This window comes from Teleopsis dalmanni, chromosome 1, assembly GCF_002237135.1.
Source record: "Teleopsis dalmanni isolate 2A chromosome 1, ASM223713v2, whole genome shotgun sequence".
NCBI classification, from domain to species: domain Eukaryota; kingdom Metazoa; phylum Arthropoda; class Insecta; order Diptera; family Diopsidae; genus Teleopsis; species Teleopsis dalmanni.
The window spans coordinates 144,415,816-144,437,522 of NC_051846.1; the positions used below are offsets into that span (position 1 = coordinate 144,415,816).

Consider the following 21,707-nt stretch of genomic DNA (forward strand, 5'->3'; position numbering starts at 1 on the left):
GTTTGATAATACTCAGTTGTACAAAGGAGAGGTTAGTGTCATGCTATATGATGTTTTATTTTAACATTTGCTTTTATCTTAACAACGGGAGTAGGTTTGACGTGATTTTTAATTACATTCCTTCTGTCTGTTCCGGAGAATTTGGTAAGGTAGGTGAATTCCAAGTCACATCTGATATAAAAAACTCTTTACTGAATGACATTTTAGTATGTATTAAAAAATCTAAAGTTCTTCTGTGAAAGTGTCTAGATCCGTCTTCTATTCTAATTAATTCTATTCTAGTTAATTTTTTAACTTAACTTATTATTATTAAATTATTTAATATATTATCGAAAAGTTTTTTTAAAATATTGTTATTTGTTATAAGATGTCTAATTTATTTAGACAGTAAGTACTTATTTTGGACAAGCTACTCAAGATACCTGCAAATGCGCGCATAGAGTTTTTTCAGTGACATATCCATATATACTTATAAGTAATGGTATAAACTAATATATGGTCCCTGAAGTTTTTCTTCTTAGACTTGTGAAGGTATTCAATGTAAAGTTAGATCTATCATAATTGGATTTTGTTGTTTATATCCTTTTTTGGGGTTTTGAATATTTTTTCTTTGATTATTGAAGCTCTAAACTGTTTGTGTTCTTTGCTGTAATCCATAACTCCAGATGAGCACACTGATGTGAACCAAAAACTTGTTATCTTATGAAAATGTTAACAATGTTGTTATCTCTATAGCCTAGGCTAATTGTACAGTGTTTTTTTTAAACAGATCATTAACTAGATCATCTAGTAATAAATGACACTTGGACGCAGTTGTTTTCATTTGATTTAATTCGCCATTCTGTTATCCATAAGACGATATTATAAACATACTTCTGTAGTTTTTTCAATACTCTACTTGGAATTCCTTTCATGGAAAGGCGTATAGTACCGTACGAAAATGTGCTCATTACACCTGCTTCAGCGAGTGGAATGTCTAGTGTATACACTAGGTAAAGCATTGGTGTAAGCAAATATGTACTTTGAAATACCACAGTTGTATTCTATATCACAACTTTATGGAAAGTTACTGAGAATCTATCTTTCCAAACATGACCAGTAGTCTATTATTCTACAGCACATGCCGAAGTGTAATGTTAAGTAACTATTAGCCACCTCAGGTCTATCCTCCTGAGGAAGATGGACCGTTTATACGCAAAACAAGAAATAATTTTTTAACTTGATGATTGTCTGGAATGTCATAGAACTGTTTTTCGACTTCCATTACTTCGAGTCGGTTTGAGGTAATCGATTCGTGATTATATTACTAGTAATTTCTATATGAACAGGTATTATGTTCATTATCTAAGCCCTTATTTTAGATAAGCATGGATTTATGTCATCAAATTACAAGCAGATTAAACATCTGTGCAAAATCGACACATAAATTGTTCTTAATAAATTATGAACAAATCGACTTAAAAAATAAAAATTTTAACTGAGAAAATGATAAAATAATATAGCTGTTCAAATTTGAGTAGATAGATATTAAATATATTTGGAAGCACACTTTTGTCAGCACTTTTAGGAACATTGAATTGTTAATATGCAAAGAAATTAATATAAATGAGTGAGTGATATAAGTAATATTTTACTATGGATCCCTTTTATTTGTTAGTTAAAGTTGAGTGGATTATGAAATAGTATTGAAAACAAGTAATCTTTGTTGTCTAACTAAATATTTTATTTATTAAATAATAGGCTATGAATGCATCCCGACCTAAAAGATCTATTGTACGCCAGACTAACTAATTAGTTCAACTAATTAATTTAAACTAATTAGTTTATTGTAAAAACTATAGATCTACTCTTTGCTATGTTTAATGAAGTGGTTTTATCATTTCGTATTTACCTTCATTAAGTTTTTGATTTATTAAATAATTATAATAATTATGCGTTATCTTTTTCAACTTCATATTTTTTGCAATTACAGTTTAAAGATACATTTTGAACAAATGTAAAACAAATTCCCTATTGATAATTTTCCAGACCTTAAAAATAAATCAATAAAGATGTTTATCACTTTTTTTAATCGCAACGATCAACCTTTATCGTTTCGTTATCACAAAAAACAGTCGCTTCACAAAGAACATAATTTTTGCCCTTAATACTGTACGCTACTGCAAACAAAATACCCATAGATCAATTTTTGTTTTCATTATTTTGTATTTTGTATTTTGTAGATACTTGTATTTCAAGAAGAACGGAACAAAGTTGGTAGTAAAAAATCAATGACATTGTTTGATAAAAATTGCCTTACAAATATAGAAGTTATTTATTATCAGTCATAACCTTTCGATTTTATGTACGTTTCCACCTTGAGTTCCCTATTAAAGTTAAATTCTAAATAAGTTTTATGATATTTTATTACCTCCAAATTACGGTCAGTAGTCTAGCTGATTATGTATCTTGTAGCGAAACTTTAACTGTGGTACCGTAGGCACTACGGTATTTACCACAAAAATAACCGCAGCAACAACAAGACAACCAAACAACAGCTGTAAGAAATATTCGTTCGATCAAACACCCACAGGCATAGGCTGGCATAGGTTGGCATAGGCTGACAGATACAAAATAAACAGTAAAAATAATAGTAAAAATAAGTTATAATGTGTAGATTACAATTTACATTCGTCATGATATCAAATTAATATCAAAAGATTTATAACTTTTTGCTGTTGTACACGATTTCAGATACAAATTTACTTTTTATTTTTTAGTTTAGTTGCGGTTGCTTCTTCATTATTTTGAAATCATGATACGCCGTTTGTTCTCGTTGTGGTTGTTGCTCCTTCTACGAGATTTCAAAATAGTTAATCATAAGTAAGTTATTGTATCTATAAATTGTATATAATGAATATTAAAAATTCTATATACAATGTGTACACATATTCGTATCTATGTATGCATTAACTGTAAGTGTTTAAGTTTGAATTGGTGTGATTCCAATTATTTTATATAACGTTTCACTTTGCTTTTTTTCTTCTTGATTTTAGTTTTTTTTTTTTTTAAAGATTTTTTTATAACATTTTTTGTGCTTAGATAAAAATACTTATGTGTGCCTAGTTTCACCTTAACGTCTTTCATTACCCACTCTTTCTTTCTAGAGCGTACTTCAATAAATACGAATATGAATCTTTACTTTTCTACAGAGACAATCAGTTCAATTGTTATCAAGCCACGACGAGTAGAACTACAATTTCAGACTTGAAATAAAAATCAAGTATTAATAAATTGTTTGGAATGCTGAACACTGAATACTGAATGTTGAATGTTGAATGCTCTCCATTAAATGCGAATTCATAAATTAAAGAAAACCGCATTAGAAATATAGAAATTGAAAATATGAGTAATTTACGTTTCCTTGTATCTTAGCAGCTAAAATAGGTCACTTATACATGTAGTTTAATTGTATAAATCTATGTAAGTCAATGTAAGCATTTAAAAATATTTAAAGTTTTTTATAGCAGAACATCCACATCATTTAATACTAATGTAGATTAAATCACAAACTTAGTTTCTATATATAATTTTATAAATATGTATTTTAAAGATATTCAATTTTAATATATTACGTTATAAAATGTACTTATCTATCCAATGGCGGGTTCTAGATATATCATTGATATATTACATTTATTTATTATATATATATAAATTATTTATTATATATGTATTATAAAAAAATTAGCTGTCTATGCATAAAAATGTTAAACGCAAAAGGTAATTAAGTAGACACCATGAACCGATTCGAGGCACTTTGAAAGCCGATATTCATAAAAAAAAGTGATACGAACTATTTGGTATGGGGTCGTATTTTTATTTTTTAAGCTCTTACCACGCAATACAACGGCCAATTTTGAAGTGTCAACTGCTATACAAATTCAATAATTTTTTTAAACAGAAAAGGCCAGAATTGATCATTATAGCGTTCCATCAAGATAATGCGAGACCACAAACAAGTTTCGTAACTAGTCAAAATCTTTTACGGCTTGGATAGGTTAAATTGCCATAATCACTATAATCTTCAGATCTGGCACATAAAAAGAGTAAGAGTATATGTAAAATTAAATTACAGAGTTTAAAAATCGTTCCCATTTAATATACATATGTGAAGTTCTCTCTGTAGGAATTATGTTAAATTATTCCTCTTAGTTTTCTTATTGAGTAAACATTTATTTAATGTATTTACTAAGAAATCTGACTAAAAGAATAATATCAGTTGTATGAGATACTATGAAAGGCTTCTTTTACCCGAATTTCTGCAGAAACCGACATTATATTTCTTTACGTCATCAACGTCTGCAGTTGCGTTTGCGCATTGAAGCATACGCTCAGCGTGTAAGCAGTCAACGTGTTGAACTTTTCCCCCTTTAGGTTCGCTCAAATCTACTAAAAAAAACATAAAAAACTCAAATGCTTTAGGAAAAATGCCGGTTAATTTTTATTTGGTTTTAACTTAACAACTTTAAATACAGTTAATTACTTAAATTACCAGTTTAAAAGCACACTTAAAAAAATTACAGTTTTTAAAGAAAATCATCACTTGCTTTTAAAGTATAAGAAATGTACTTTAATGCAGGCACTTTAGATTTTAAGAGGTAGAAGTATATATTTATTTTATTATAAAGAGTGATGATCACAACATAATAAATGTGATGCTATTATTTATAAATAAAAATTATTAATAAAAAAATGCGAAAAAGTTTTTATTTAAGTATATGAGGATATGTATCAAGACATAGTACATTTTGTGCAAAAAGTAACTGGAATTTATCATTTGAAAACACTCGTAAAGATACTGTGACTTTACAGTCCTGTCTGATTTGAGATTTGAGCGCCATCTCTTGCTAAATGTGTTTACCTAAACTGTTTTTATAATTATAATTTTGATACTCCAGAAATTTGCCCCATTTGACTTCATTTTGTTCCCCAAGCTAAAATTACCGCTTCGAGGAAGGTGTTTTTAACCGATTGCGGGCCTTAAAAGAAATTTCGCCGAAGGAGTTAAAGACCTTACCTTAAGTAACCTGTAAAAAATTATATATGAGGCATATGCTATACAAGGGTGCAATTTTATTATTAAGTGTGACAATTTGGAATATTACTTTAATTAATATTGTTAACTTTGAAAAAATGGTGACTTAGAAGTCAGTCCATCCGTTTACATAATGTATGAACAAATATATAATATTGCACGAGCCGAACAAAAAGATTGTTTATGCGAAAAGTTTGTCTTATAGTATTCGAAGAGAGCTAAATATTTGAACGATCTATTTAGCTTTTTATATGTTCCTTTTGTATGTTACGTAGCTAGCAGGATTATTGTAGTTTTTAAAGCCTTAAGCGAACCGTTCTTACAACAAAGGCTGAAAAGTACTGGTATAGAGAATTGGGTCAAGCGCTAGTATAGTTGTATTGCACTTGATAGGGTCTACGTATTTTCTATAAGATATTGCCAACTGTTCCAAGCTAGGTATAGTACCCCTGGTTTTTTTATTATGTGTCATGTTGCACAAAAAGAGATATGTAGAAATAATTGAGATTAAAAATCCCTGAAATTTATTTGTTTCAAATTTATAAAATTATTATTAAATTTTAATACAGAACTGTTTATTAATGTTTTGTAATAACAATTATACCTCGTGATAAAAAGTTAAAATCAATCCAATAAGATAACGAAGTTTCGCATAATTAAGTTTGACTCATTAATAGTGCCATAAAAAGATTAAACGAATAAACAAATGAAGAACAATATGTAAATATTATTTACTTTCAGTAATATTATTAACTTAAACTTATAGTTGTAGTTTGTGTATTATAATTAGGTTGAAGTTATAGTTTTTTCCTATACTTTTAAATATATTAAGCCAACAATGGCAAACTTAGATCTATTTTGGTCGGTACAGCTTTTACAATAAAAATTTATAAATTTATTACATTAATTACGGTTAATTTCAGCAGAATACGTTTACAAAATGCAAATATTTGAATATAATATTCTTAATTTTATATATAATTATATATAATCTATAAACTAATATAATCTATAATTAATCTATTTATAAATAATTATTTGATATTCTACTTAAAAGTGGGAGAGAAAGAAGTATCACTCTTATAAAATAATTAGTTTTATGCAGTTGAAATAATTACTTAAAGAAAGGATTAAGGAAGATCAATCAATCCAAGAAGATCAATTCTTGGAATGTATTTCAATATTTGAGGCCGGAGTGAATAACTATTTAGTAGTTGTAGTATTTTATAAATAAATTTTTTTATTTTTAATTGGTACATAATTAAAATATTTGTATCTACCAAATGTCGTAAAATATTGACAGTATATTAGTGGCCTGTGTAATTTCCAATAAATATAGAGTTTTAAAAAGATATGTTCAGTTCCGAACGTACTGTATATAATCCGTGATGCTATCAACAATTCTCATTTTAATTGTTACTTATTGTTTTATTATATTAATTTTTAAATTGGTTGACTAATTGTTAATATCAGTTTCTTCGTTTACTCTAACTGCTTTTAAAAAAGCTACTACCTGTTGACTGTTTCAACAGACTATTCTTAAGCCTATATATTGAATTATGCTGAGTTTCTTGTATACACGTGTTCTTCAATAATAATAATAGGATTTTCCTCAAATAACAATCCATTAGAAATTTTATACTTAATATTATTTACTATTAGATCAATACAGGTATGAACAAAACCTTACCTTCCGTATGTTCATATTTTCACAATTTAATCGAAGGTGTATCAAAAGTATTTCGATATAAGATATGGTATGTGGTATAAGATACTTTTATCGCTTGAATATGCTCTAACACCAATCTTATATGCTGTGTGATGTTTATACGATAAGACTTGATACTAATATTTTAAGAATACATTTCCTTACCAATAAAATTTCCATCCTCTTTCATTCATTCGTCTTCTGGCTGTTATTTCACTGATAAATTTGGTAAAATGTTTAAAAAATATTAAAGAATAAAGAACTTACTTTTTTGTTAGTGATTGTAAATATTTATTTTAGGCAACATTTATTGCTTCCCATTTGCGACCGAACACTTCAATTCAAAACTTGGACTGATGTGTTTTAATGACTTCAAGATTTTTTTACAAATATGCATACATTTATATTATTATTTATTATTATTTATTATTATTTATTATTATTGTTAGGGGATGTGGCACTGCGACCGGCGGGTCTATTGTCCCCTTTCTGGGCTTAGAGTAGGTCTTTAAGCCCTGTTGCGTCAATAAAAAGTAGTATAGAACCTACTTTACAGAGTTGGCATACATTTTATATTATATACATTTTTATTTCCTCAACACTGCCCTATTCTTAATTTCTCTGATTACAGTATCTTGGACTGAAATACTAATGCTAACAAATATTTTATGAATTAAATATGGTTAGGGCTTAGAAAAAATTCTTAAAAAATTGGCACAATTTAAAGCATATTTTTAATTTAGTTAATTTTTTTATCTCTGAACCTCGGTCAACATTATTGTTTGTGTCAAGATTGTATTATTTGGTTTATTCTTCTATTTAATTTTAATTGTACTCATATATCAGTCAATAAAGAACATACATTGTGACCGAAAAGTTTCCGGAAAATTTTAAATAAAACGCAAAATTCTTAATCTTCATCAATATTTATTTATCTCCTTCAAATATGCTCCATTAGAAGCGATACCAAATGCCAAAGTTTTTCCATCATCAAAATTTTTTATAGGCGCTTTCCGGTATGGCTTTGAGTTCCCTCTGCGAATTCTGTTTTACGTCTTCTATGGATTCAAAACGCGTTCCTCTGAGTGGTAATTTGAGGTTGGGAAACAGGAAAAAGTCACACGGTGCAAGATCAGGTGAATACGGTGGCTGTTCGATGGTATTTATTGAATGTTTGGCCTTAAAATCGTTGATAATGTTGAACAAATTGAGGTGAATCGGAACAAGCCGGGCGTTGACACGTCGCATACACAAATTGTCCACCAAAATCAAACGAGCCATCTCACGACCGATGCCTAGCTCTCGTGCTATCTCTCTAACACTCACATGAGGATTTTTGAACACGATTTCCTTTGCCTTTTCAATGTTTTCGTCGGTGGTAGAGGTCGAAGGTCGTCCAGAACGCGGCATGTCTTCGACGGTCGTACGACAGTCCTGAAAGGCTTTGTACCACTCATAAACTTGAGTTTTCGATAAAACTGATTCCCCATAAGCCTTTTGTAGCATTCGCAACGATTCTGCACACGAAATTTCGTTCGAAAAACAAAATTTGATGCAAACTCTTTGTTCAATATTTTTTTCCATTGTTTTTTTCGCAACGCACTACTGAGGTGAACTGGTTTCAACAGCTGCCGTAAACGAACTGTCCGACAGATCGCGCTATATTGGCATAGTAATTAAGGACAGTCTCCCTAATACTTAAAATATCGAAAAATATACAGCGCGCGAATTTTAAATGAGAATTTCCGAAAGCTTTTCGGTCACAATGTATTACTTTTTTAATTTAATTAAAAATTTAATTTAATTTTTTATTTATTTAAAATTTGATATTTTTATTAATTTTTTTTATAAATCTTTTTTATGTTCTTTGTTACTTCTGTCGCAAGAGGTGAGATTAATGACACGGCAATAAAGACGTCAAAATTTTTAAAATTATCTCCGGTTTTAATATAAAATACCATGTGTTACGAGTATATTTACCTATTAAAAGTGAGTTTATGATTTTGGAAAAAAGTAGTATAAAATTTTGTTTCTTTTTCTTAAAAAATAGTTGCATTAGGTAAAATTCTTCAGGGTGCCTAGAGAACGGCTCTCGTCTCTATAAAGCTTTGAACGATATAAGTAGAGTAAATCTTACCTGTTTAATTATTATGTTGAGGCTAGTTGATTCAGTGCACTTGAGCACTTTATCTCTCTATTAACTGCGAGGTTTCTTCATAACCACTCTCTACGCCTTGACTGGTTTATTGTTTATCACATTATCAGACTAAGCAATAATTGACCTCAGATCTGCAGGAGCCTGTTACCATTCTGAGATTCGATAACGCGGTGTTGGTAAGCCTGTTTAATATTTCATAGTTTTTTAATAAAGAATTTTCTGTAAAATTTAGCGAAGTTATTATAATGAAAAAGTAATTATAAAGCTATATATAGTAAATATGAGTTAATATTTGAAGCTTTCTTATTTCATTGTTTGCGTAAGCGTCTCTTATAACTTTTTTGCAATTGCTTAAATTAAAAACTGAATCACATCAAGTTGGTAATATTATTTTTTTGATGTAACAAATTAAAATCATGAGTAATTTGTTGAAAGTAACTTTAATATCGCTGGCGCAACCTTGTATTTTTAATTATAATTTTTCTCAGTGTTTTTTTATGCTAATACGAGTATTTGTGAGTAAGTGATGCAAGGCACACAACATGAGGATTATTTAATTATTTACTATAATTTTAGTTGGTTTATTAGTGTTCGCTGTCTTACTTGCGCAGTTTATTTATTTACCATATATATATATATATTTTTTTTTTTTTTCTCAATAGTAATATATTGCAGAGTGAAATCGACCCCTTGATTTTAATTATATATTTTTAATTTTATTTTTATGTAGTTTTTATATCGAAATAACGTTTTTAAACTGAGTTTACTCTTAAATATACTCTTGGATTGGATTGTGTTTGTCTATTTGACCACAATTGTATGTTTTTATAGTTTTCCTTAAAGTCCAACGGTCGTTGACCATTTTTTCTTTAGTTTTACAACGGATTTAATTGAATTTTGCTCAATTTTTTGAATTACTTTCCAACTGTGCGCTGTTTGTTGCTGCGGTTAAAGTTGATTTCTAGTAATTGCCATTGTTGTTGCTGCTGAAGCTGTTGTTGTTGTTGTTGTACATTTTTAAGAAATAGTATTTATATAATTTGTTGAAATATTTCTTAATTTATTTTAATAATTTATTTGAACGAAATTTTATGCAATCAAATTAATCTTCATCAACTGAAAACTGCTAATTCGTGCTCGTGCTTTGCTGTGTGTTGTATGATATGTAATCAAAATTACAATATATTGCATATTTAAAGGAAGTTCTCAAAAAATATTATTAATAATAAATAGTGTATAGTTATATATATACGAAAAAAATATATGTATATTTTATCAACAGTAGTTGTACAAATTTATGAAAGAATTATAATTTGTTTGATTATTGTTCTGATTTCGGTCAATTATTGCTTAGTCTGATGAAGTGATAAACAATAATCTAGTCAAGGTGTAGAGAGGGGTTTTGAACAAACCTCGAGTTAAAAAAGAGTATAAGTGCTTAAGTGCACTAGCTCAAAACAGCTTCAACATAATATATATATTATTTTCCTAACCCAATTGTATACCAACTTAGAAACTATTTTCACTTTATATATTCAGTTTTTTTTGTGCAGTAACCATATAAATCATAAATGAATTAATAATTCATTATATAGAATTATAGAATTATAATATATAATGATGTTCCTTAACTGCCCAACGATCTGAAATTGTTGTTGTTCATGTGTTTATTGTTCTCTAACTCTCTTATACCCAATTGACATTTGACAAATAATTCCCAATATTCATAAATTGACCACCTTCTGAAATTCTTGTTGTTCATGTGTTTGTTGTTTTCAAACCCTTTTACTACCTTTTAGCGCAAGAAAATAAAACAAAGCCTTTACGTTTTTACTCAAAAATAAATGTTTCTCTCCTTTTTGCTCGCTAGGTTTATATCAGAACTATTGCAGTAATTCTCTTATTCTTGCAGAAATTGCTTCGTTTGCTCTCATTATTTGCGTGTTCCAATCAAATTATTGATTGATTGCTCTGAGAGCAAATATGTTATGTGAAGTATGTATTATAGCCGACATCTGTAATAAACCTTTAGTTGTATATAGTGTGAACTAGGTAATACATACTTACGTTTTTACTTAAATATGGCATTATCGTACTAATTCCTCTAATTGTCTCTCAATTTTCTCATAATTCTCTCAAATATCTAATTGCTTCTGATTTCTGAGAGCGCAGCTTCCATCTTCTATAAGAAACCTTAAGTCTTATTGCAAATTTGGATTACTGTTCTATTGTCTTTATAATATTAAAATATATAACATTAAAAATTTTAAATCACGTTCTAATCACACGTTCTAATTATATATACGTATATATATCTCATACCAATTATAATATCGTTATTAAAAATTCAGAAAGCAACTTTTTCTGTGATTTGTGATAACTGATGTTTTGTGATAACTAATTTGAAAATTTCATTTTGTATGTTTGTTCTCTGAGCACATATACACTTCTTCATTTTATATAGCTTGTTTTGTATCTGGAACAGCATTATACTCTTATTCTCTCATAAATGTAAATGTAATGTTTTTGATTTATAGTATACGTGTAGATACCGGTACATTGTTGTATATTGAACTGCTATTGAACGGTCAAATTTCCAAATTTGCAACAACATCAATGCTGTTCTGTATAATATAAAAGTTTTTATATACAAAATTTATTCAAATGTTTCATGCGAAGTAGTAAATTGTCCTATGCAACTGAATTAATAAAGAAATTAAAACAACAATAAAAAATTTGCAACAACAACAATGTTGTTTTGTTTAATAAAGAAGTTTGTGTATACAAAATTCATTCAAGATCTTCATGCAAAATAGTAAATTGTCATTTGCAAGTGAATTAATTAAATAAATTATAATTTCTAAAATTTTTTAAAAATTTATCTAAAGAATTTCTCGACAAAAAAGTAAGTCTGTTCACTAAGTAATGAGAGCATTTAGAATGTCAGTTTTAAATATTGTAGCAAATTGTGATAAGAATGTTTTTAAGTTTATACCAAACATTTAATTATTTTTAAGTATAAGTAAATATTTTGATATTTTGCACAAATAATTTATTATAAACCAATTTTAAAAGAAAAATTATCTCGATATTTCTGGCACTATTAATAGTTATGACATTTCAGTAGAATTTAAAAATCCCAATTACTTTTTTTTTTTATTTTAATTTTAAAACTGATCCATTCATTGACGACATATTGTATAAAAATGAACTGGTGGTGTGTTTCAGCAAATTAATTTTATTGCATAAACTAAAGTAATTAAAATTTTAGGTGAATAAGTGAATATCCGTGAATATTCACATAAAATATACACAATATATGTAATGTATTATGACGTTTTATTATAGTTTTTTGTTTTACATTTCATAATCCGGAAATAATGAATTCGTTTCACTAAATCTTACATATATGAAGAAGTTGTTTGAGTTATGTTAGTTTCCAGAAAGAAGATTGATTATAAGATTATAACTGCATTATAAATCAATGTTATCTTTAGTCAAAACGTAATAGATGGCACAATTCATAAAATGAATTTTAAATAAATTTGCTATGTATGAAAAACTATAAATTTTATTAATTTTTTTAATTTACTTTTTTTTTTTAGCTTAAAACGATTGGCTTTAAATTATCGCTACACACAAAAAGCAATAAATAATGTAAGAACGATGGCTTAACGCAACAAGTAGTCAATAGTGGCTACCTACATTGACGAATTCAGGCTAGGAACTTGGCTTAAATCTCAAGGATAACTCATTTAAATGCAAGGAAGGTGCTACTCCATAAAATTCTACCATTTGGTGCATTTGCGAATAAATTTATGCCAACAGTAAATACTGGAATAATTTATGAAATGCTGTAAACGACTTACAAAACTGCGTTAAAAATGTAGTAGTTGCTCTAGGAGTTCTCAACACTCAACACTAAACACTTAACAGTTTGATACGCGTTTCAACGCTCTGTCATTAACAGTTTACAACTACTAAAAGTAACCAAAGGGCCAAAAAGTTACTTGCCAGATTAAGCAAAGTACAACGTTCGGAAGCGGTCAAAACATAATTACCAAAATGTTGCAAAACTCCAGTACAGCGACTTCATCGTCGATACAACCAAAGGTTGTTGTCATACGACGACGTCCGAATCAAGGTTTTGGTTTTACGCTGCGTCATTTCATTGCTTATCCACCGGAAGATGATCCCTCTTGGCCACAGGTAAATAACGTCAGACTACTACAGTCTGTTGGCTTGGCTTATGTTATTATTATTTCATTTTATATTATTTTTTTCTCTTTCTTTTTTTTGTTTTGTTATTTTTTTGTGTAAGTTTTATTTTGCCAGTTTTTGCTTTTGTTTTTGCCATGCTTCGGTGACTTTTATTTTTTTTCTTCTCTTTTTTTAATTTTACACACTTCATGTTTTTTTTGTATCTTATTTACACATTATACTGTATTATATATATATTTTGTATATTTTATTTTTTTTTAATTTTTTTAAATTTTTTTTTGTTTATGTGCACATTTATACTTTCTCACAAAAATTTACGTTTGCTTCTCTTTTGTGTGCAATTCGTGTAGGAAGCATCCGATCCGTACCAAGTGAAAGCTATGGAAACCATTTTCATAAAAGAAGTTCAACCGAATGGTCCCGCTCACTATGCCAACCTACAAACGGGTGATCGCGTTCTAATGGTAAACAATACACCAATTGCTGGTGTTGCCTACAGTACGATCGTGTCCATGATCAAGCAAACGCCTTCGGTATTAACATTGCATGTGGTGCCCAAGGAGTGCGATGTGTTACAGATGGTATGTGTCGTTTTTATTTATTATTATTGCTGTTGTTATTATTGCATTTATATTTTATTAATAAATTTTGTCATTTCATTTTCAGCATTACACAAGCATCGCTCATACGCCAGAATCCAATCGTCTTACAGCGGTGCCAAAGCGTGCACCGTCACCAGTCACGGTTGGGAATGGCAACGCTGCTGGTGCTTTAATTCCAATAGCTGCAGCTAATGCAGCGAAAACATTTCCACAACAGTTGATCTCATATCCTCCACTAGGGCAAGGAAATCGTTCCAATAGCATAACAAGTACAACAAGTAGCAGCAGTCTGCGTCCATTGGCGAGTGGCAACAATCTAGAATATGGTGATATGCATAGTTCATTATTGATGCGTGGCGATGGCGGCTTTTTGCGGTAAGTGAAGTTTTAGTTTTAGTTTTAGTGAATAAAATTGTTCAAAATGTGCTGTGATGAAGTACAAAATAAATCAACAAGTGATAATGACAACGTGAAGTATTCGAATAAATTTTAATAATTTATTCAGTTAAAGTTTTGTTGAAATTTTTTAAACAAACAACAACAAATTACTAATATTTTTTTTTATGATATTAAAAAAAGAATCATAACTCATTATTGTTATTATTGTGTAGTATATTGAAGCAAATCTTGTTAGTGAAAAGTGTGTTTACTAACTTCAAACAAAAAGTTTATTGTGAATAAATAACATGAGACCCTCTGTGATATTGGTGGTATTAAGAACATTTTATAATTGTGCTAACTACAGTTACGTTAAATATTTAACATTTATAAACAATAATTCTTCGGACTCCGTAAAAAAAATAATCTAATGCTCACCTGCTCAATACATCTTTTCGCAATGAGACTTTAATGGATTCGAGTTTAAATCAATAAAGTAATTAAGCCAGTCACTGTACATGTATTTAGTTAAATTATTGTTGTAATATTCTCCATTCAAATAGTAATGTTGAAAATTAAAAATTAGCTTACAAGATTTTAATTCTCAATAATTTTGTGGTTGTAGTTAACTAATTTACTAAACCTCTCTAATTCTCAATGATTCAATAGTATTGGATACCTTATTTTTTCGAACTATTCACTTGGTTGTATTTGGTACATACAATAAACTTCTATAGTACAGAAAACAACATTGTTGTTGTTGTCCGTTTTTCATTGAATGTTAAAAATTTTTTGTAGGCTATTAGACAAATTTTATTTTTTATTTAAAATATATTAAAATTATTTAAATTTATTGCATATTATATTTATTTAAAATATTATAAAATAAAATATATAAAATATTTTAATATTTTAAATATAAAATGATATTGTTTATAATTAAAAATATTATATTTTTATTTTTTATTATTATATTTATTATAATATATATTTATTATTATTATTTATTTATTATATTTATATAATTTATTACTATTATTATTATATTTTTAATTTTTTATTAGGTTATCTTTAGGAACTTTTTTATTTTATTCATAGTTTTTACATTTGAATGATTGAAAAAGAAGTTTGTTTGTATTTATTAACTTAGTATAAATACAATACAATTAGAATAACAACAATTGCTGAAAAATATCTTCTTAAATTTGAAATTTACTATATTCTAATGAAAATTTCTATATCAACCCTTAATATTAAAGTTGTCGGGTCTTTACCCGACATTAATACAAGTTGATGATAATGGATTATATACTGTCACTTCTTTTTGAAGACGATATATGTTAGAATATTAGTAAGTCGTTGAATCTTTTTTATTACTTTAAAATGAAGCAAAATATTTCATTTAAATATATATAATAAATTGATTTTATTTAAATATCTATTTTTATGAAAGTTTTGTATTATTTTTAGATTAAAAATTTTCCATTGTTTGTTTGTTTTTCTCAGTTTTTCAATAAGATACGTGTGCCTAATCCTAAATCAATTATAACACTCCATAAATATTGTGCAAGATATACTATGTCCATGAACTTCAATAACAAACTTGTTCTTTGAATATATTATATTATTAATAGATAACAATGTTGGGAAAATTTTCTCTCTGATTACGTATAAAATTGTTATTATAAATATTTACATTAAAACAATTATATCACAATTGATTTGTTTACACTTGCATTTATTTTATTGCAAAGACTTTAAATTGCTCAGTTTTTTTTCACGAGTTTATTATTTTTACCTGTAAAAATTCTTGATATGTAATTAACGCTAAATGATTTAAAATAAGCGTCGATTAGATATAAAAATATATATTTAGTTTTTAAATGTTGAAAAGCTATTGTTTATAATTTATGTATGAAGTAGATAATATTTGTTAAACAAAATTTATTTATAAAAAAGTTCCATATTGAGTGCTGGCGGCTAATTTAAAATTAAATAATTAATTTTCTTTTAATTTTTTGAAATTAAAAAATTTTTGAAATTACAAATTATATTAATTATAGAATAAATTTTCATCTTTCGTCAAATTGTATACTAATTAATACTATGTTGTATGTTGAAGGTTTCAAGAACGGTCGGGTATAGGTCCCAGAGTGACGCGTAATCACCGACGAACAAGTACCGTTCAAATCCACCCAAAGGGACTTGACATCAAGTCCCTGCGGGTTACAACAACAACAGCATGTTGTGTAATATACTTTCTAGCAACTTGTTAATTAAGAATAAAGTATATTTAATAAAATTGTTGAAAAAAATTGACTTTAGTTTATTAAAAACTTTAAAGATAATTTTTTAATTGTGACAATGATCTTAAAGATACAATTTAATACTAGACTAAGTATGAAAATATTTTCGTTTCTTTATCTATTGGAATAGATGACTATTTATTTTAATAAAAATAATTTATTGCTTCACTGTTATAACTATAAATTGTTTATGCGGTTTTAATAAATAAAATTTTTGCACTAATTTGTTACAATTATTTTGCTTGTTGCGCAAATTATTTTGATATATTTTTCAAACTGGAGACAAACACTTCAGAATATCTAAATTCGCATAAAAACAGTAAAAAAAAAAAACTCTGACGTCAAATATTTCTCAGTAATTTACGCTTATCTTTTATATCTTATCAACACAAGTCTAATATTTTTATTTATATAGTTTTTTCTATACAAACTGTATATTTTGCAATACTAAATACTAAAATTATCAATATTTTATATAATTTATAAAGTTTTTCTCTTCTATGTAAAAATGCAATTCATAATTAAATTAACTGAAATTCATTTTGCAGTCAAGTTAAGAGTTTGTTTTTTTTTAAACTTTATGTAGAAATTAAAGTAGAGAGTTCAAATATGTTATATGTATATACAAATATATTATACGAGTTTTAAGTTTACTCCCATTAATTGAGCATCAAAATTGACAAGATGATTTCATCAAGTTTAATTTTCATGTCTGCATGTTTGTCATTATTTTGCATTAAAATTTGTTATCTTCGCATTTATCACTTTGTGTGTGAAATTTATTGTCTTTTTGTGTTGTGTTTAATGTTAGTATATATTTCACATTTATATAAAAATATATATGATTACACTTTTATTATTACATGAGTAATGCTTAAATAACATATAATTTTCTTTGCTAAATTATACAATATATATGTATGTAATTGCATATAAAATCATTATAAACGATTCGAATCTGATTATGTGAGTTGAAATCTTATAAATCTTACATTTTCTTATTGAAATATTAGTGTAGAATCAATCACATTTAAGTAAACTATTACAAGGTATTGAGGCTCCAAGAATGGGCTAGGGTCTACGTCCTGCAGTTCGACGACTAAGTACCGTTTAGCATCCCCAAAAGGGACTACACAAACAAATCCTTGCCGCCTACAAAAACAACAATGTATCGAAAAGAATAAAATAGACCTTGCGAAAAGAAATAGTATATTTTCTAAATTTTTTGAGTTTTTAATGGTTTTTATATTAGTTTAAGACTGAGTTTGAGTTTGTATCTGCAACTGGATTTCTAGTAGTCGTCTAAATTTCTGTTATCGCCAGAAACAGTTACTTACTTACTGTTGTCCTCTTCTCCTCGTGGAGCATAGGGCCTCTATCATAGATCTAAATCTAACTCTATTGGGTGCTTCGCGGCATATATCATTCCAGTTATAATTTGCATTATTAAGTTCTCTATCTATCTAGCGTCAGGTCTTCTAGAGCCTTGGGGGTTCCATCGGAGTGCTGTTCTTGTAATGTGGTTTGCAGGTCTTCGAAGTGTGTGGCCAATCCAACACCATTTGCGTCGACCAATCTGAACTGGAACGGTTTCTTGCTGTGTACGGCTTCTTATTCTTTTAGGCCATCTTATACCAAGTATTCTGCGCAAGCACTTGATTATTAAGGTCTGTATTTTTGACTCAATGCGATTGGAAGTTTTTCACAGCCATAGAAGAGAACACATTTTATGTTTGATTTGAAGATGCGTAGTTTTGTTTTAGTATTGTATTGTAAGTATTGTCGGTTGAAAGAGAGAGTATTATTTCTATTGGCAATCGCAATACTTTAAGTGATGTCCAGGCTGATATCGTTGTTGTTCAAAATGGCAATGTGTAGATAGATGGAATGCTTGACAGATTCGAAAATGTGGTCGCCAGTCACCTGGATCTTATATAAACTTAATTTTTCACTCATTCACTGCTAAGTTCATTTTCGCAAAATTATTTTCGATTGCATAAAGACAAATATTCTGATCTATTTCTTTTGTTTAAAGCCATAATAAACTATATTAAGGTTTAATATTTTATACAAAACAAAAAATTTAAATAACGCCATTTTTTCACAATTATCTAAACAAAATCAGTTTGCTAAATTCAGTAAGAAATATTTTCATAGTTTTATTATATGTATTGTTATTTGTGAAAATGTGGGGAAGCGATACTTATAACTACAATATACGTTATGTGTAAAAGGTATTCGGAAAATTCGAATTTTATGAATTTTATTTCTGTAACTTTACAGAACTGTAAGCTATGACTATACATAATTTGAGTTTATTACCGTGTGTATATGAAATAGTTTTAACCCTTGGGTTTTTAATAATACGGATCCCTTGGAATCGCCGGTATAACCTAATCCAACCTACCTTGTATATTTCAAACTGCTGCTTTTGTGATTATATTTTTGAGTGTTTTGAGATGTTCACGATTTTTTAGATTAAATCCACTGTTATATCCATCCACCACTGCGATGATTGTTGGCTTGTTTGATTATCGCTCTCTCGGGATGTGCCTTATTGGGGCATTGGGATCACCCTAGTGATATTGTGTTATTTTTGTCGCATGTACTATTGTTAATTGTGAATTCAAATTTATTTTTTTATTAAAGTCTTTTATTAAAATTATATATTAAAATATATTAAAATTATTGAGATGATTAATTTTTTTTGTTGTAAATAGAAAAACATTTAAATTTATTTTACAAATAAATAATACAGTTGCGGTATCAATTAAATTTGTCACGAAGCTTTCTCAGTTCTATAGAAAGAAACTTGACAGCCAAAATTAATAAGAATAAAAAACAAATTTTGAATCATAAAATTACAAAATCATAAAATTTTACTGACTTTAGTCTTGAATAAAGCCGACGTACGGGCAATCAAATAACAAAGAATTTGCAAACAGCTGAACTGAACGCATATAAAATATTTATTTAATAACTGTGAGATTTAATTGAGTTTATACAATGAATTAAAAAAAAAAAAAGAGAATAAATGATATTAAACACTCAAATAAATTTATTAATAATAATAATAAATAAAATTGTAAAGAAAGCAGATTTCATGTCATAATTTAAATGCAAAATGACGGCGTATGCCCGCAGGAAAGTAAACGCACTTTATATTTGAATTGTGAGTCTTGTATCAATCTTGACACGAAACACTTTTGTAATGAATACTCTAAAGTACGAACAGACATAAAGGCGTACAACGGACAGACACAGTCTTGTCACACACACATAGATATATAATCATACACAGATACAAATTATAATGAATTTTACTTTCTATAGCTTTGATTTTTATTGTTGTTATTAAAATGCTTTTAAAGTTAATTTAATTTTTTCTATACTTGCATTGTAAAATTGATGTGTGCATTTTGCTAACTAAAGTGGGTCTATGAGATGCAAGTTACTTTTCAAGGTACTGCAGTGATTTGCAGTTGAAAATGCGAATAGTGCAGGCGGAATGCATGCATTCATTAATTATGAGTAAATTAGCAGAATCATAAAGCTTTCAGTGCGTATGAGTGACATAAAAAACTTTTGTATGGAACCTACTCACTTTGACTGTACTACATTATTTAGTTTTTATACAATCACTAACATAAACTAACATAAAGATAGATTTATATAAAATCAAATATATTTATTTAAGTTTATTTTTCTTTATTATATTCTAATAAATGTTTAAAGCATACCAAATTGATTGTTGTATTTTAATTTATAAGTTTGTTGAACACTTACTTTCTTTTTTCTTCTCCATGACATTATTCCATGAAACCTAAAATTACTGTCGCAGTTGTCATAATATTTATTTAGATTTTACATTAATAGTTGAGTCAGTCAGTCAGTAACGTTATTATACAAAAAAGATTGTTGCTATATTGCGAGGGTGGAACATAAACAAGTACACATATATACGTCACTTAAGACCCTCAAAAAAAATGTTGCCACTCCGCCGCCTCCACTGTGCAATATGATTGCGCTTTAATATCTTGAGACTGGAAGCGCACGATTTTAACACAATTTAGCTAAGCTCGGTTGGGTCGAAATTGCTTAACTCACTCTCACGGAGCTCTGAGCTGTGAGCTCCGTCATTTCACATTTACGAGCAATGAATTCATAGCATTTATTTTTGCAAATTACATAAACTTTTCTAAATTTCATTTAATATTTTTTATTATTTATTAATGTTTTTTTTTGTTTTTGAAAATATTTTTAAATTTATTAAAACAATATTTTTTATACTTTTTTTTTTGCTTTGAAATATTAGCTCCGTTGTTTGTCACTTATGCGTTAATGTTGTCAATTTATTCATACATTTAGTCGGTTTATGTTGCCACTGTTTTTGGTTGTTGCTATTTTGTCATTATCGTCACAAGCAAGTCCACTCAGACATGTTGTCGCGCTTTTGTATCTTGTATCTTGTATCGCGTCATGTATTTCTTTGCATTACTATTTGGTTGACGCTGCCGCAATAATAAGCAAGCAGCAACCTTATTTGACAAAAATGTACTTGTGCCAACGTTCAACACTTCAAAGTATTCAAATGAAATCGTTTAAGTAGATAGACATAGACATGTATATATCAACTCCCAACTTCCTCCCTGCGTCGCTATTGTATTGTATGGGCATAAAATTATTCAGTACTTTTTTTCTTATTTTTTTTATTTTTTTTTGGTTTGCATATTTTGAATGGTTGCATACATAATTTTCATCGCTTTTATTAATTTCATTTTTCTGGCTTTTATTGTATGTGACGGACGACGTGGCTGTGTGTTTGAGATTGATGTGGTGATACAACACTTGCAAAATGTGAAGACTTATTGTGGTGACTTACACTTGCCACAATTGCACAGTGGGTCGAATCGATGGAATTTTAATAGTTCTAAATAAATTTTTTTTCCATATATACCAGTTCATCTTACTGTGTGTGAAGACAAATAATACATTTTCATATTATAATGCAAATGAACTAGAGCTTTCTTAAAAACTAAGTTATTAATACTATGTTATATACGCTTAATATACAAAGTATTGGGAATTTTTTGGGAATTTTTTTTTTAAGTTGGTAGCACTTTACCGTGATACTTTATGAGATTTCAGCACAAATTTACCATTTTTTACTATTCAATTATATTTTAAGTGTTCTGTGATCGCATAAAGCTATCGTTGTGTGAAAAGTTTTTGACACTTTATTTGTATGATTAATCAA

The 21,707-nt window shown here is 28.1% G+C and overlaps 1 protein-coding gene across 2 annotated transcripts in view; it reads left to right on the forward strand.

Moving 5' to 3' along the window:
• Positions 1-21,707, forward strand: part of LOC119669188 (rho GTPase-activating protein 21-A) — a 186,605-nt gene that overhangs the window by 18,670 nt on the left and 146,228 nt on the right. For both annotated transcript variants that reach the window (XM_038078995.1, XM_038078996.1), the window contains exons 2-4: positions 12,549-13,152; positions 13,515-13,745; positions 13,831-14,141. In XM_038078995.1, the coding sequence (XP_037934923.1) occupies positions 13,009-13,152; positions 13,515-13,745; positions 13,831-14,141 (686 nt within the window). In that variant the 5' untranslated portion in view covers positions 12,549-13,008. The remainder of the gene's footprint in view (positions 1-12,548; positions 13,153-13,514; positions 13,746-13,830; positions 14,142-21,707) is intronic.